The 18,912-nt window shown below is 38.7% G+C and overlaps 1 protein-coding gene across 2 annotated transcripts in view; it reads left to right on the top strand.

Annotated features, from left to right (window-relative positions):
* The window catches only part of ptprn2 (protein tyrosine phosphatase receptor type N2), a 379,044-nt gene that overhangs the window by 350,187 nt on the left and 9,945 nt on the right, over positions 1-18,912 (top strand). For both annotated transcript variants that reach the window (XM_062021618.1, XM_062021619.1), the window contains exons 16-19: positions 1,727-1,804; positions 5,358-5,477; positions 13,538-13,704; positions 14,729-14,782. In XM_062021618.1, coding sequence (XP_061877602.1) covers positions 1,727-1,804; positions 5,358-5,477; positions 13,538-13,704; positions 14,729-14,782 — 419 coding nt within the window. The remainder of the gene's footprint in view (positions 1-1,726; positions 1,805-5,357; positions 5,478-13,537; positions 13,705-14,728; positions 14,783-18,912) is intronic.

Below are 18,912 nucleotides of genomic sequence, written 5' to 3'. Positions count from 1 at the left end.
TGACGCATAAATAACCAACTGAGAACGTGCCTGGTATGTTAACGTAACATATTATGGTAAGAGTCATTCAAATAACTATAACATATAGAAACAATCTGTCACTCCTAATCGCTAAATCCCATGAAATCTTATACGTCTAGTCTCTTACATGAATGAGCTAAATAATATTATTTGATATTTTGCGGTAATGTGTTAATAATTTCACACATAAGTCGCTCCTGAGTATAAGTCGCACCCCCGGCCAAACTATGAAAAAAACTGCGACTTATAGTCCGAAAAATACGGTACTTTATATTTATTTATGAAAGAGAGGTTTTTTTTAACAAGTTAAAGGTGTTTAATGATAATACAAGCATGTATAACACATATACATTCCTTTCTTTCATGAAGACAAGAATATAAGTTGGTGTATTACCTGACTCTGATGACTTGCATTGATAGGAATCAGACAGTGGTGCTGATAACGTCCACATTTTCAAATGGAGGACAAAAAAAGTCCTCCTTTCTGTCCAATACCACATGAAAGTGGTTGGTTTTTGGCATCTTATTTGTCCAGCTTCCATACTCGTTTTCATACACTTTACAATAACTACATTGGCGGCAAACTCCGTAGCTTGCTAGCTAGTGCACGCCAGCTTTCTGAGACTCTTATTTTGTTAGCACAGGCAGGATGAAGCAGCGCTTTTTTATTGTGAAGACCGGAACTGTGCAGTCGGTCTTTATTTCTTAATAATGAGCTCACAGCAGAAAGTGACGTCTGAGTGAAGATTGATGATCGCTAATTTTTAGGTCTATTTTTTTAATGTTCGGCTGCCAATCGACTGACACACCCTCCGCGAGCGACGTAATGGCCACCCCTGTGTTAATGCTAACTACTTGTGCAATAGGGAAATGTGCAATTATACATACTTAATTATGCATACTTAGTCAACAGCCATACAGGTCACACGGTGGGTGGCCGTATAAACAACTTTAACACTGTTACAAATATGCGCCACACTGTGAACCCACACCAAACAAGAATGACAAACATCCGCACCGTAACACAACATAAACACAACAGAACAAATACCCAGAACCCCTTGCAGCACTAACTCTTCCGGGACGCTACAATATACACCCCCCGCTACCCCCTAACCCGCCCACCTCAACCTCCTCATGCTCTTGAGGCATGTTAAAAAAAATAATGCACTTTGTGACTTCAATAATAAATATGGCAGTGCCATGTTGGCATTTTTTTCCATAACTTGAGTTGATTTATTTTGTTACATTGTTTAATGCATCCAGCGGGGCATCACAACAAAATTAGGCATAATAATGTGTTAATTCCACGACTGTATATATCGGTATCTGTTGATATTGTAATCTGTAATTAAGAATTGGACAATATCGGATATCAGCAAAAAAGCCATTATCGGACATCTCTAGTTGATAGCTATCAGATTACGCAAATGGTTGCATTTTTTTGATTATTTTTTTATGGAACCGCACGACAACAACTTATTTTCTTTTCAGGAAGTTGGCAACCCTAGTATCAGAACACTCCTAGTTCTTAGTGGCGGTTACCGCTTTGACACAACAGTCAGTTGGTAGCTTCGACCCCACAGTCGCCAATCTCATGCGAGACGCCGAACGCTTCCATGAAGGACAGAACACTCGACCACCCAAATGCGTGTCGATCTGCCAGCTGTCCAAACACGGCATCACTCTCTTCTCTCCCTCCCAGATGGACCACGACCCTCGCAACCCCACTTACATCGCCTCACAGGGCCCACTTCCCTCCACCGTGGCTGATTTCTGGCAGGTAAGACCCGCCTTTCTCTTTTGCACATGTCCTTCAACGCTTCCTTGATCCAAACGACCAGCAAAAAAGGAATCTCTTGTCTCCTAAAGACGAGAGGCGGTGAGAATTAATCACCTTGTACTACAAGGCAGTGCCAAATGATGCTCGCCGGCCAAACGGCGCTCCAATGTGTTAATAAGACAGCAGTGTTGTAATTAGCGAGCCCATCACCTCCGCTTGCCGAAATAGCGCGTGCGGCCAGCCGTGACCAGGATGTACAAGTGCGGAACATACATCCTATCCTAGGGGACCAGCCGGCGTCTTCCCTCCACATTCAAAGTTTGCTTTCAGTTCAGAACCGGTGTTAATTAAAAGTAGAACACCTCAGTAGCTTTTAACTGCAGAGTGTGTCTCCTCGAATGAAACATCGATCAATATTTGCCAGATATTATCGTAGCAAAGAGCTGCTCAGCCATGAACTTCACTCCAACATCTTTTCCAATCAGGCGGAAAAGAATGGAAAATTGGACATGCACTGACAGAGTGAACAATGGTTCTCGCTTGCCAGCCCTCCTCCATCCCTAAAAGCTTTGAGTCTAAGGAGCGGAGGATATTAGCATAAACACTCTATTTGGTTGTTTAGGGCCACAAACACTTTATGAAAACGTCTGCTATCCATTTTGTTGAAAGGGGGGCTACTGTCATGATCCCTCGTAAGGAAATCGGTTAACGTTCAATAATTAGGTTGTTTGAATTCATTTAAAGGGGAACTGCACTTTTTGGGGAATTTTGCCTTTTGTTCATAATCATTATGAGAGAGAAGAAGACAAAAGGTTTTGGGGATTTTTTTTCATTCTAACACAGTGGTTCTTAACCTGGGTTCGATCGAACCCTAGGGGTTCGGTGAGTCGGGCTCAGGGGTTCGGCAGAGGTCAAAACACACCCAACTCATCGTGTAAATAAATTTTTTTCCCTATTGACGTATTACGGATACGGCAACAGCAGAAGTCAGACTGATTTGCAGGTGTGTAATTTGTAGTGATTTTATGCACTGTGTTGGTTTTGTTGTTTGAACAAGGTGATGTTCATGCACGGTTCATTTTGTGCACCAGTAAAAAAACATGGTAACACTTTAGTATGGGGAACATATTCACCATTAATTAGTTGCTTATTAACATGCAAATTAGTAACATATTGGCCCTTAACTAGTCATTATTAAGTACTTATTAATGCCTTATTCGGCATGTTCTTATTATAACCCTAACCCTCTAACCCTGGCCCTAACCCTAACCCTAACCAAATAACGCTAAATGAAGTCTTTATTACTTAGAATATGTTCCCCTAGTGTCCAAAAAACTCTAAATTAAGTCTTTGTTACTTAGAATATGTTCCCCAAAAACATATAACTTCGTCTTCAATTTGAAAAAAAAACATTTTATTTTTCACTAAAGAAGGGTTCGGTGAATGTGCATTCGAAACTGGTGGGGTTCGGTACCTCCAACAAGGTTAAGAACCACTGCTCTAACATGTAAACATCGACTCTTTCTAGGTGGCTAGCAATGCAGCTAGATGGGAGTAATCTATTCTATCTCTAAATCACTTAAAAAATGCATTCAAAAACCATCAACAATACTTATTTTACGTTCTGTAACCTGTATAGTAACCAAACTGTAGCAACATTGTTATGTAAGAGCGAACACTGAAGAACTATTTTTCTAGCGGCATGAATTTTGCCTATCGTTCACAATCGTTATGAAAGACATGACGATTTTTTTAAATGCATTGTCAATAATAAATAAATGTAAATAAAGGTCTTCTTGCAGCGGAGCCAATGGGAGCTCCACTATTTCGCCGATAAATAACCATTCAAAAATACTCCATTTACATTTGGTGACTTGAATATTAACCAAGTATTAGTGATATTGTTATTATAAGCGCTAACGCAGACAAATTATTTATAGTGGTGCCGTGATCACTAGCGTGTGTGCTAATGTTTACATCATCGAGTGGTCTACTGCTTCCTTGCTCCCTGGAAGTTTATTCTAGATCATAAATCATGCCTCTCACCTGAACAGAAGAAGTCTGAGTAGGTATTCCGACAAGTTAGTACACTTTGACAGCCATTTAAGACCCAAAACTGGCCAGGACAACACAAAAAGACGCGAGGATTATGAGTCATTCTTCATCTAAATGGGAATATATGAACATCCTAGCAGTCTGCATCCTAATGACAGCAGACCTTGTACAGTAAGTGATGTTTTATTATGTTTGTTGGCTCTCAAAAAGTCTGCAGTAAGTAATAATCAGTGATGAAGAAGAAGAAAAAAAAAGCAAAAGTGATGCGTTTTTAAAATTAATGCACCGCGTATGCTTAAAATTTACCAAAATACGTAAATATTAAATGTTGTTATAAATGTGCCTGTTACTACATTACATTGTGTATATAAAACCTCAATGGAGGTGTTTGGATGCATAGGCATGATTGTAAGAGGACTTTTGATCGCATTTATTTAATATTTAGAATGCAAATTTTAAAAAAAGTAACATCCATCATCATGTCTCTCGTAATGACTGTGAACAATAGGCAAAATTCCAAAAAAAGAGCATTTCCTCTTTAACCTCCAGTAGTAGCACTAATAATAATGATGTATTATTATGGTTAATATTTTCCACTAATGATGGCATAGGCTCCAGCTCCCACCTCGAACCCAGAGTGCGACAGGTGGTAGAAAATTGATATTTACGCTATGAAGAAAAGGGAAATCTGACATATTCCAGCTAGATTAAAATTAGTTTTGTTGACAGATTTTTTTTCAATAATAATAATAATATAATCATGTGTGTGTTAATCCCATCTTTAAAAGTCAAAAACCCTATTTAAATTGTTTCCATATGAAATATTGGAAACATGCAAAAACCTTATTAAGCTAGTTTCAACCAAATTAAAGCAATAATTAGTTTTTTTAGGAGGGGTTGGGGCCCCTCCTGACTGAAACTGGGCCAAAAACAACATTATGTTTAGGGCCACACAAAGCCTAGGCCCGGTCCTGCATATTAGCGGCTTGTTTCGTCATGTCCGCCCTGAGATCGGTAGGTTGGAGTTCAAATCCCAGCCGAGTCATACCAAAGACTATAAAAATGGGACCCATAACCTCCCTGCTTGGCACTCAGCAACAAAGGGTTGGAGTTGGGGGTTAAATCACCAAAATGATTCCCGGGCGCGGCGCCGCTGCTGCCCACTGCTCCCCAAGGGGATGGGACAAATGCAGAGGACGAATTTCACCACATCTAGTGTGTGTGTGACAATCATTGGTACTTTAATCTTAATCTTTAATAAAATAAATAAATAATAAAAATGTTCTGCATTTTAAAAAAAAGTCCCACTGTTCCTTTCCATTTCCTCTAATAGGAGCCTGGTAAGTCTTCTCCCGAGCAAACAGTAGATTTTCCCCGCTCAGACAACGCAGAGCGGCAACGTTTATTTGAGCCTCCTGGACCCAGATGGACAAATCCGTTTCATCCTCAGTCCGTGATGCTCCCGTGTCTTATGAGCCTCTCCTCCCTCCCTATGCAGATGGTGTGGGAGAGTGGCTGCGTGGTCATCGTCATGCTCACCCCCGTCTCGGAGAATGGCGTCAAGCAGTGCCACCATTATTGGCCGGATGAGGGATCCGATGTCTACCACTTCTACGAGGTACACCGGAATAAATAAGGCAGTTGTGCCTTGTTTGTTTGTCCCTTAGAAATCTGTCATCCAAGGTGAAGATTGTGATACTTTGCTACCAGTTCTTATTTGAATTCAGTAGTGTTTCTCATCTTCTTTCTCAAAGTTTATTTCACTGCCGTGCTCAATAACAAAACAGCAACTGACACACACAGACACACACACATACAAAAGATGATAAAAAGTAGTGATTGGTCAAACGAAACTGAAGCATCGATGCATAACAAAACACAAGGAGCGATACATGCTTTGACGTTAACAAAAAAACATGTGACCGATACAGCTGCTGCGTTGATCGGTTTCGTCTCCATCATTGATCTAAATGAAACTCAGAAAAAGAAAAAAATCTGACGTTTGGTATAATTATGATCGGTTTCCGTTTCAGTAATGCATCACATACATCCAATTGTTTTGTTACAGCACGTCTGAAAATGAGTAAGAAGAAGCAGAGCTTATATAATTCTATTCCTTTTCATATCATAGCAGTTTCAACCCATTTGTTTCTCTGTTTGTAACAGAACAATAGGTAAACAAATAATACATACATAAATAATAGAGATGTCCGATAATATCGGCCTGCCGATATTATCGGCCGATAAATGCGTTAAAATGTAATATCGGAAATTATCGGTATCGTTTTTTCTATTATCGGTATCGTTTTAAAACATTTTTTTTAATTTTTTTTACTAAATCAACATAAAAAACACAAAATACACTTACAATTAGTGCACCAACCCAAAAAACCTCCCTCCCCCATTCACACTCATTCACACAAAAGGGTTGTGTCTTTCTATTATTAATATTCTGGTTCCTACATTACATATCAATATATATCAATACAGTCTGCAAGGGATACAGTCCGTAAGCACACATGATTGTGCGTGCTGCTTGTCCACTAATAGTACTAACCTTTAACAGTTAATTTTACTCATTTTCATTCATTACTAGTTTCTATGTAACTGTTTTTATATTGTTTTACTTTCTTTTTTATTGAAGAATTTTTTTTAAATGTATTTATCTTATTTGATTGTATTAATTTTTTTAAAAGTACCTTATCTTCATCATACCTGGTTGTCCAAATTAGGCATAATAATGTGTTAATTCCACGACTGTATATATTGGTATCGGTTGATATCGGTATCGGTAGTTAAAGAGTTGGACAATATCGGAATATCGGATATCGGCAAAAAGCCATTATCGGACATCCCTAATAAATAATCATCTAATTTTTTTAATTATTTTGAGCAGCAAACAAGGGAAATGTTATTTTCCTGTTCACTATTTGGCCCATCGACCAGTGTTGCACGTTTCATATTCCTTTCTGCGCAGCTATTTGTTTGAAACAAAAAAAACCCAACATATTTGCTTGGTAAAGCAGTTGGAGCGTTGCACTGCTAGTCTGCACCATACTGGAGCAGAACGAGTCGATAAAGCCAGCCAAGGACGCAAAAACAATATCTAAACGACGAACATTTATCCATGAAAATATGGAGAAGCTGCTGATGGTGTGTTTTGACGGAGAAGCAGCTGGAAAGAGATACGATGTAAGTCCTCTCTCCAAAGTAAATGCTGTGCATTGTTATTGCATTACTTCATAAAACTACTGTAATTTTTTTGTATTACTTTCATATATTTCTTTTTTAAAGAATTAAGCCTCTTAAGTTGAGTTACTTCTGTATTCAAATAATGCAGTATAACGCCGCACTACCTGACAACTAGCGCGCTAATCGCTTCCTGGCTAATCGTTAGCTGGCAGCTTAAACGCTAACATGAATATAGAAATATAACTTTTTATTTATTCATTTTTTGCCTGCGAGATACAGTGAGTATAGTGGCCATGCCGCTTTCTAAACTACAGAACAGTGTGTTGGATCAACGTTAATGTGTATTTAAAGACACTTACATTTGTGGGAAAATTTCATGCGGATGTAAAAAAATATATTAAAAAAATAAGTCTGATTAACCAAAAATATCTCCCTGGGGGTCGCGGACCTTCTGTTGAAGACTTCTGTCCAAGTGCACTTGAACGCCTCTTCACTTGAACAGTGCTTGAAAGAAAGGTGTCACGGAGTTGTTCATCGTTCTGTGCGCATTTGATGAACAAATAAACCACATACACATCATAAATCTACCGTATTTTTCGGACTATAAGTCGCAGTTTTTTTCATAGTTTGGCCGGGGGTGCGACTTATATGTGAAATTATTAACACATTACCGTAAAATATCAAATAATATTATTTAGCTCATTCACGTAAGAGACTAGACGTATAAGATTTAATGGGATTTAGCGATTAGGAGTGACAGATTGTTTGGTAAACGTATATCATGTTCTATATGTTATAGTTATTTGAATGACTCTTACCATAATATGTTACGTTAACATACCAGGCACGTTCTCAGTTGGTTATTTATGCGTCATATAACGTACACTTATTCAGCCTGTTGTTCACTATTCTTTATTTATTTTGAATTGCCTTTCAAATGTCTATTCTTGGTGTTGGGTTTTATCAAATAAATTTCCCCCAAAAATGCGACTTATACACCAGTGCTTTTTTTGATTGATTGAGACTTTTATTAGTAGGTTGCACAGTGAAGTACATATTCCGTACAATTGACCACTAAATGGTAACACCCGAATACGTTTTTCAACTTGTTTAAGTCGGGGTCCACTTAAATTGATTCATGATACAGATATATACTATCATATATACTATCATCATAATACAGTCATCACACAAGATAATCACATTGAATTATTTACATTATTTACAATCAGGGGTGTGGAGGGGGTGGGGGGTAGGATATGGACAGCAAGTAGTGGACATATAGAGAGAGAGAGAGAAAGAGAGCGAGAGAGAGAGAGAGAGAGAGAGAGAGAGAGAGAGATCAGAAGGCATAAGAAAAAGTATCTGCATTTGATTGTTTACATTTGATTATTAGCAAGAGGGTGTTAGTTTAGGGTTGTAGCTGCCTGGAGGTGAACTTTTAGTGCGGTTTTGAAGGAGGATAGAGATGCCCTTTCTTTTATACCTGTTGGGAGCGCATTCCACATTGATGTGGCATAGAAAGAAAGGTGCATACACAAAGTGCGACTTATATATGTTTTTTTCCTTCTTTATTATGCATTTTCGGCCGGTGCGACTTATACTCCGGAGCGACTTATACTCCGAAAAATACGGTATCTGAAATGTCCCAACTCTAAAAGAACTCACCAACGTGTGGCAATATTTGTATGGGCACTCCTTGGGATGGCACAAGGGCTTTGTCACGGGCTTTATTTGGCGGCGCCTTAACCCGGACGGTGTACAAACTTACAGCTGGGTTGCAATCACGTGACCTAGAGGCACTTTTCGGGCACTTCTGAGTTTCAGGTGATGGTCTAGAACCCCATTAGGATACTGTTTATTAACCTGAATCAGTGCAGATTTGGGCATATTGTGAAAGGTTTAGAGGCAAATATATAAGACTTAAACAGGCCTGAGTGAGCACAATGTGTCCGTCATGTCCTCATGTGTCATGTCTTTTTATTTTTTTGGACTATAATGTGCAATAATGTTATATGTGTATATGTATATATATGCATATGTATGGATATGTGCATGTGTGTGGATATATACATATATATATAGATAAATATTTTATTTTTTATCTTTTTTTACTATTTATATTACTAAATTATTGTGTATGCACCTTAGGGGATCTGCTTCAATTTCGTTGTTCTTTGAACCTGTTCACTGTAATAATGACAATAAAACTCTATTCTATTCTATTCTCTATTCTATAAGCAATCATGAAAAAAATATCAAAAATTTAATGGAGTGGATATACACTCTTAAGATAATTATATTATTTTTCATGGTTTAAACTATTTATCTTCAAGACTTGAAAAGATTGGAGGCACATCACGTCTTTACGTCTGAGGGGGTCCATAAATTAAACATAAATCGGTGAAAGACAAAGTTGGACTTATTCGTGCATCGCTAAGTAACGTATTTGATTGACATAACGAGTGCCGTGCTGCTGCGATCGTGACGCTAGTGAGAAAAAGGATACGTTTGTTTGCAGTTGATTTCCTGTTACTAATGTTAGTCTGATCTACAATCCATGTGTACAGTTGGTTTCAGGGTGTAAAGTTAAATGTTGTCTAAATATTTAGCTATAGATATCCCTGTTGTTTACCAATGTTTGCTAGCGATATATACATACATATATGCTGTTGATCCTACGAGAAATGTATTCATCTAGTGCAGGGGTGTCAAACTCATTTTAGCTCAGGGGCCGCATGGAGGAAAATCTGTGCACACGCGGGCCGGACTATTAAAATCATGGCACTAAAGCTAAAAAATAAAGACAACTTCAGATTGTTTTTTTTGTCTTACTTTGGCCAAAAATAGAACAAACACATTCTGAAAATATTACAATAAAATATAGAAAAAAATACCGGCAGCGGTAAAGTTTAGATCCATGAAGGAAAGAAGAAAGTGAATTAATGTTTATAACTGAATACATTTACATATGCATAAAAATGTGTTTTATTTTATTTATTTTTTATGAATTAACGTTTATGACAACCTTTCTCCAAAACACAGTATAGAATGTGAGATATAACAGGATAATGCATACATTTATCATTTTGATTTCAAAACGGTTACAAAAAGGTGAAACCCCAAAAATGTACTGTGGGACCCCATTTTCATGACTTGATTGGGTTCCTGGGACCCCATTTTGAATTCCTAGCGCCAACACTGATGGAGTATTGGTGCGTGCAAAACAGCAGCAGGCGGCTGTGGCTTGCGGGCCGGTTCTAATACTAATCAAATATCATCCTGTCATGTCTGTGATCATGTTTTGTTTAAGTTATGTCCTGTTTGGACTCTTTTTAGTTCCTGTTTGGTCACCATAGCAACCCATTAGTTCCACCTGTTTCACATTTGCACTCACGCACCTGTTGCTAATCATGTTCACGACTATTTAAGCCGATAGTTGCCAGGCGGTCAGGCTGGCGACATTCGGTCATAACGTCGTGGACTATGGGTTGTTTGTTTTCCCGAGTTGCAAGGAAAGTTGGAGTGGACAAGGCGTGCAGGTAAAGACATATTTATTTTTACACTAACAAAAGAAACAAAAGGAGCGCGCACAAGGCGGAAGTACAAACTTGGCTAAGAAAACAAAACTAGCACTTGGGCAAAAACTATGAACATGAAATGAATAACACTTGCTAACTGTGACATGAATAAACAAACACTTACTTGAAAAGCATGGAACTATGGCATGGAACACGTAATCAATGGAGTAACGGGGATAACAGAGTTAATGTCGCCAGCCTGACCTCTTGGCAACTATCGGCTTAAATAGTCGTGAACATGATTAGCAACAGGTGCGTGAGTGCAAACGTGAAACAGGTGGAACTAATGGGTGGCTACGGTGACCAAACAGGAACTAAAAAGAGTCCAAACAGGACATAACTTAAACAAAACATGATCACAGACATGACACATCCTGGCCATAGATAATTCACCTAGGATCTAGTGTATTAATACTATTAAGGATATTTTCTTGGTGCTAACAAATATCACCAAAGACACTATAATGTGGTCATCCGTGTCGAATAAAGCACTTAGCTTTCTCGCACAACAACTAAGCTTTTAGTTTGTGTTTTGAAATTGAAGGTCTTCGTAATTAGGCAAAGCAACCACAAAAGAGCACAAACTAATGTGATCTATTGTCCTTTCTTCACAATTAGTTCTGCTGTCAAACACTACTAATGGAGTAGAGAATAAACTGGATTGCATCCCAGAAAGTTTCTAAACGAGCCATTTCCTTCTACGCACTTTCGTTTTTGCGCTGACTTTATTACCTTTATGAACCACTTCTTTCGGGACTCTATGAAAGTTAGTACACTTTGACAGCCATTTAGACACAAAAAGACGCGTGTACATCCCACCCCGTTTCATCGCAAGGATTATGAGTCATTCTTCACCTAAATGGGAATATATGAACATTTTAGCAGTCTGCATATTAATGACAGCAGACCATGTACAGTAAGTGATGTTTTATTATGTTTGTTGGCTCTCATGAAGTCTGCAGTGAGTAATAATCAGTGATGAAGAAAAAAAACCTCAAACATCGTGATGCGTTTTTGAAATTAATGCGACGCGTATGCAGGTCTTCGTAGTTATATTTAGGCATAGCAACCACAAAAGAACACAAACTAATGTGACCTATTGTCCTTTTCGTATGTTTAGTTCTGCTCTCAAACACTACTAATGTACCGTATTTTTCGGACTATAAGTCGCAGTTTTTTTCATAGTTTGGCCGGGGGTGCGACTTATACTCAGGAGTGACTTATGTGTGAAATTATTAACACATTACCGTAAAATATCAAATAACATTATTTAGCTCATTCACGTAAGAGACTAGACGTATAAGATTTCATGGGATTTAGCGATTAGGAGTGACAGATTGTTTGGTAAACGTATATCATGTTCTGTATGTTATAGTTATTTGAATGACTCTTACCATAATATGTTACGTTAACATACGAGTTAGTTCTCAGTTGGTTATTTATGCCTCATATAACGTACACTTATTCAGCCTGTTGTTGAATCACGTGACCTATTTATTATAGGTCACGTGACCTATAATAAATATATATTTATTTTAATATATTTATAATAATAAATAATATAATAGTATTATTATCACTATTCTTTATTTATTTTAAATTGCCTTTCAAATGTCTATTCTTGGTGTTGGGTTTTATCAAATAAATTTCCCCCAAAAATGCGACTTATACTCCAGTGCGACTTATATATGTTTCTTTCCTTCTTTATCATGCATTTTCGGCCGGTGCGACTTATACTCCGGAGCGACTTATACTCCGAAAAATACGGTAGTAGAGAATAAACTCGATTGCATCCCAGAAAGTTTCTCAAACAAATCAAATGTTGAAACAAACATTTTACGAAGTGATCACTGCAGACACAAGATGATAAAAGTGACATTTTTAAGAGACCTTTCCTTTTTTCGCTGACTTTATTATCTTTATGAACCACTTATTTCGGGACTCTATGAAAGCTCTTTCCTATCTGTCTATTTGAACACCCAAGAGCAGAAAACTCAAACTCTACACCAGACCTGGGCAAATTAAGGCCCGGGGGCCGCATGCCCAAATAAGTTTTTTACATCTTTAAGATGGAAAGTGTAGCTGCCATTACGATGTGCAGTGATGTTTTCAAATGACCGTAAGTCTTGAACTATACAAAGAATTTCAATGGTTGGAATCTGCGCTTTTGCATAATATACTTGTTACTATGGTAATCTAATTAGTTACTATGGTAATCTAAATCACAGCAGCTCAGACAAGGCACCAAGCAGTGTGGGTGGGGAGCGTTTCCACAGAGTGTTTCCAGAGCCTGAAATGCGGGTGTCAGGGACAGACGTGGAAGGAGATTTTCACAACAAAGTTCTAAAGTTTAGTGATGCATCAGATATATCAGATTGTAGCTGGGGTTTTTTTTACCCTTCGCGTTCATATTTCGCTGTTTGTTGCATTTTTGTTGCGTTTTGCTTGATTGTAAAATATGTCGATGGAAAGGGGGTGTGACATTCATATGATGTCAATATTCAGTGTTTTATCGTTCATAGTTAATATTGTAAATCCAACATTCTTTATTTCCATGTACATTCTGGGTGTCTCATTATGTTTAAGGCAGTCTGTCACAAGGTTTTTAGCAATAAATCAGACATTATTGTGAGGTTTTGTATCAGTGTTCCTGAAAATAGATATACCGGCCCCCAGATACATTTTTTTCTCTAAATTTGGCCCCCCGAGTCAAAATAATTGCCCAGACCTACTCTACACTCACTCTCACTTGTTTTAATGCTACGCTCAAACTGCTTAACCATCGTGTCAATTAAGGCGCAGAGAAGAAAAAGGGACATGACGCCAGCCATGGCGACATTTTAAAAAGCAAAGTTCCACTGTACCGCACGTAGAACGTAAACAAATGTTTGGACGTCCATTTCAGGTGAACCTGGTGTCCGAGCACATCTGGTGCGAGGACTTCCTGGTTCGGAGCTTCTACCTGAAAAACCTACAGACCAACGAGACGCGCACCGTCACGCAGTTCCACTTCCTCTCCTGGACCGAGCGCGGCGTTCCCGCCACGGCACGCTCGCTGCTGGACTTCCGCAGGTAGAGTAGAGCGGCACGCCGGCACGCTTTGACACGGAATCTTGTCTTCTTGCCCCGCCCCCTTCCCACCCCTTTCCCGTGTATTATAGAAGGTGGATCTAACGAGCTTTCTGTATCTAACGAGCTTTCTGTACTATCCTTTCATCCCCCCCCCACCCCACTCCTTTCCTGGCCCCTGCAGCACATGTGATGCAGAAAATGAAAAGACTGCACTGCCTAGCTTGGCTTGGGAAGAAAAGGAGGGGAATAAAAAAAAAAAAACACCTAATTGAAAGAGCCAATTAAAGGAGAGTAGAAAAGGGAGAGAGCGGGATGTTAGCCAGTGAATAACCTCGCCTGCTTCTCCATGTAGCGCTCCTCGGGGAAGCCATGGAGGGACAGCACGAGCCAAATGAGAACACATCTGATTTGTGGGTGGAAGTCCCGGGTTTTTAACCTCTGGACAACCTCCCCCTGCACTCGGCCGTCTGTGCGCTCCTTGCAGGTCAACTTGTTGACTTGACTTAGCGGTTGCCAGTGTCATTTTTGTGATGTTGCAGCTAGTAATATGAGCCCAGTTGCATAGTCACAAAAGTGATCATTGGAAACTGTCTCCTCAGCCACGCCTGACACCCCCACCCGAACCCACTCCCACACCCCACTCTCCCTCACCTTCCCTTTTTTTGGCCTGCATGGGAACTTCTGCCATCGTTGTGCTGCACAGATGTTCATTCCTTTCCTTCATTGTATTTTTGAAAAAAAGAAGATGCTGCGTTTATTTTACATTTTCCGATCGGTGAAACCAGCAAGATCCCCCCCCCCATCCCCTTTTTTTTGGAAAGGCACGGGTGCTCTCGCTGTTGCCATGGAAACAGCGAGAGTGTCAAAAAAAAAAGCTCGCCGGCCTTCACCGCGCCTCGTAATTGGCGGGGGTTAACGCGTCGGCGGGCAGACACACGACGACGCGTGTTAAAGCCTCCGATGGACCGGCGGCACGTCTATTTGAGGAACTATTTTCTCATCTGTTTGTCTTCTTTTATTGCAGGAAGGTCAACAAGTGTTACCGGGGTCGATCTTGCCCCATCATCGTTCACTGCAGGCAAGTATTCCTCACGCTGTTCACTTGTCTCGAGGTTTGTCCTAACCGTGTTGCCGTAGTCAGGAAGTAGTCAATTGCCATTAGGTTGAATGTGACAGGCTCTTATTCTGTTGAGGCCGACCAAATGCATACTTGCCAACCCTCCCGTTTTTAGCGGGAGACTCCCGGTATTCAGCGCCTCTCCCGATAAGCTCCCGGCAGAAATTTTCTCCCGACAAACTCCCGGTATTCAGCCGGAGCTGGAGGCCACGCCCCCTCCAGCTCAATGAGGACCTGAGTCGGGACAGCCTGTTCTCATGTCCGTTTTACCACAATATAAACAGCTTGCCTGCCCAATGACGTCATAACTGTAGAATGATCGAGGGCGAGTTCTTGGTTTCTTATGTGGGTTTATTGTTAGGCAGTTTCATTAACGTCCTCCCAGCGCGGTAACAACACACAACAACAGCAGTCACGTTTAGTCTACCGTAAAGCAGTTCTTCTGCTGTAAACAGCAATGTTGTGACACTCTTAAACAGGACAATACTGCCATCTACTGGATAGCCTCCAGAACACTGAAATTCAAGTATTTCTTTTATTTATATGTATAATAATATATATATATATATATATATATATATATATATATATATATATATATATATATATATATATATATATATATATATATATATAGCTAGAATTCACTGAAAGTCAAGTATTTCATATATATATATATATATATATATATATATATATATATATATATATATATATATATATATATATATATATATATATACATATATGAAATACTTGAGTTGGTGAATTGTAGCTTAAATATATTCCCCTCTTAACCACACCCCCCAACCACGCCCCCGCCCCACCCCCGATGCCCCACCTCCCGGTATCGGAGGTCTCAAGGTTGGCAAGTATGCAAATGTATTGCACATATTTCCCATTCATTTGCATCTTAAATGGGTATCAATAATAATATATAAACATACAATGGAATTTTGAAAACAAAAGTGTAAAAATAAGAATCAACATGTCACTAAACATGAAGTACACGTTTGTTACTTATGCACTTAAGTACATCATATAAAAAGATGATTCGTAGTTTTTATTCTAATTAGGGTCCAATAAGCCCAAATTGCAAAGAGAAATTAAAAAAAGCATGTAAACAAACAGCTTGGGCCTTAAAAGGTTAATTGTAGCGGCCAAGCTTCGCCTCCATGTCGTCGTTAGCGTTGTTCACCCTTAACCCACTTGGTGAATATCTTTTCTGATCTCCACAAATAAGACAAATACTGCATTGGAATACATACAAGACATAAATAAGACTTAATTTAAAACTTAATTTAGGACAAAATTGTGCTTTATATACCGTATTTTTCGGACTATAAGGCGCACTTAAAATCCTTTCATTTTCTCAAAACTCGACAGTGCGCCTTATAACCCGGTGCGCCTAATAGTATGGAATCATTTTGGTTGTGCTTACCGACCTTGAAGCTATTTTATTTGGTACATGGTAAAATGATAAGTGTGACCAGTAGATGGCAGTCAGACATAAGAGATACGTTTCATCTATTTATTATTCAACTTCAACTTCTTCTTCTTCTTCTCCAGGTTCTGGCACACTCTACCTTCCACATTTTTCATCCGATTCAAACCGTTCTAACTTCAGACTGTTCAGCCTACTCGGGAATCGCGGGCTTTCCCTTGACGAATTCCAAAAATTCCCAGATATCCCAGAAGTCCAGGTTTTCCGGGGCATTTTTCCCATTCAAAATGAAGTGGCCATTTTTCAAACTTCCACCATTTCCACATTTTCAACCGATTCAAACCATTCCACCTGCAACACATTACACCATTCTGGAAATTCAAGCTACACTTTTTCCAAGTTCCAAAAAAATTCCAGGATTTTCCAGAATTCCTGGTTTTCCAAAGCCCTATTTCCACCCTTTTTTGTGGCGACGACTCCTCCCATATTTTTCAGCCCACTTCAACCGTTCCACCGGTAAAACTAGAGATGCCAAAAGATGCTTTAAAATGTAATATCGAAAATTATCGGTATCGTTTTTTTATTATCAGTATCGTTTTTTTTGTTTTTTGTTTTTTAATTAAATCAACATAAAAAACACAAGATACACTTACAATTAGTGCACCAACCCAAAAAACCTCCCTCTCCCATTTACACTCATTCAAACTAAGGGGTTGTTTCTTTCTGTTATTAATATTCTGTTCCTACATTATATATCAATATATATCAATACAGTCTGCAAGGGATACAGTCCGTAAGCACACATGATTGTGCGTGCTGCTGGTCCACTAATACTACTAACCTTTAAGTTAATTTTACTCATTTTCATTAATTACAAGTTTCTATGTAACTGTTTTTATATTGTTTTACTTTCTTTTTTATTCAAGAAAATGTTTTTAATTTATTTATCTTATTTTTTTAAATAATTTTTTAAAAAAGGGACCTTATCTTCACCATACCTGGTTGTCCAAATTAGGCATAATAATGTGTTAATTCCACGACTGTATATATCGGTATCGGTTGATATCGGTATCGGTTGATATTGAGTTGGACAATATCGGAATATCTGCAAAAAAAACATTATCGGACATCCCTAGTCAAAACCATTCTTTTAGTTGCTCAACGTCAGGACCTAATTCAACAACAATAACAACGTTGTTTTAATGTCTTGTGCCTGCTGGGTTGGTACTACTCTGGTGTTTATAGTTCATTTAACCACTCTTATGCTTGAAATGCTTGATTTTGGCCAGAAATATGAAGATTATGCTTAAAAATAGAATTGTGTGGCGAGGGGCGACAGTATTTGATTGGAGGTGTTGAAATCGCCCTAAAAAATTGCCAATTCTTACCAGTAGCATCAAGGTAGCGTATATGTTAACAGAGAAGTTATTTTGTAACTTTTGTAAGTTATATTCACTTCCTTACACCAACACCTACACCAAAAAAATCATCTATTTATTATCATTCCGCTGCAAAATTTTGGCGCACTCCATAGCCCACAGTTTTTATCAGATTAAAACCGTTTGAAAAACGTTCGGCTCGATTGGGAATCATGAGCTCCCCCCCAAAAAATGTTTACAAATATCTTAGATTTGCCCAGGGTCATTTTTCCCACTAAAAATGAATGGGCCATTTTTCGAACTTGCACAAATTCCACATTTGTCAACCGATTCAAACCGTTCCACCATCCACACACTCCACTCACTTTCCACAATCAAACTACCATTTTCCAAAAAATTCCAGGAATTCACGGTTTTCCAAAGCCCTATTATCACCTCTTCCTGGAAAGTTTTCACAGTCCACATTTTTCAACCGTTTTTGACCATTCCACCTTTAAAACATTCCTCTTAGTTGGGAAAACCAAACTAACATTTTTTGTTCGCACAAATTACCTGTTTTCCCGAAATTCCAGGAATTCAGAAATACCCATTTGAGTTCAAACTGTTACTCCATCAATATTTTTCAACCGATTAAAAAAATTCCAACACCAACCTATTCATACCATCTAGGGAAATTGTGCTAGTATCAATATTTTCAAAAATTCCCGGTTTTCCCGAAATTCCCAAATGTCCGGGGAATTCCCATTCATATGAATTGAAATATTTCAACATTTTCCGCATTTTTATACTAATTTGAATTTGACATTTCAACCATCCACTCTCACTGTTCTTCCCATATATCGAACGCAAACGTGTTTTCCCTTTAACAAAATTTTCCCGGAATTCCTTGTAATGTTCTCCCTATTGACAATAAATGGGGACTATACAATGTACTGCATATCCCAGATTTCTCATCCGATTTGAACCGTTCCAACATCCACACATTACGCTCACCCTAGACATTCAAGCCAGGCTGTTTCCGAAATTTCTGTGATTACCCGGAATTACCAAGGATTTCCCCCCATTGAAAATCAATGGGTGATACACAAACCTCTTCATATCCCACATTTTTCAACTGATTCCGACTGTTCCTCCATCCGCACACTCTACTGACCTTGCACAATAAAACTACAGTTTTCCAAGTTCAAAAAAATTCCAGGAATTCACGGTTTTCCTAAGCCCTATTTTCACCTCTTCCTGGAAAGTTTTCACAGTCCACATTTTTCTAC

Source organism: Entelurus aequoreus, linkage group LG15 (assembly GCF_033978785.1).
Source record: "Entelurus aequoreus isolate RoL-2023_Sb linkage group LG15, RoL_Eaeq_v1.1, whole genome shotgun sequence".
Classification (NCBI taxonomy): domain Eukaryota; kingdom Metazoa; phylum Chordata; class Actinopteri; order Syngnathiformes; family Syngnathidae; genus Entelurus; species Entelurus aequoreus.
This window is presented reverse-complemented; position numbering and strand designations above follow the sequence as displayed.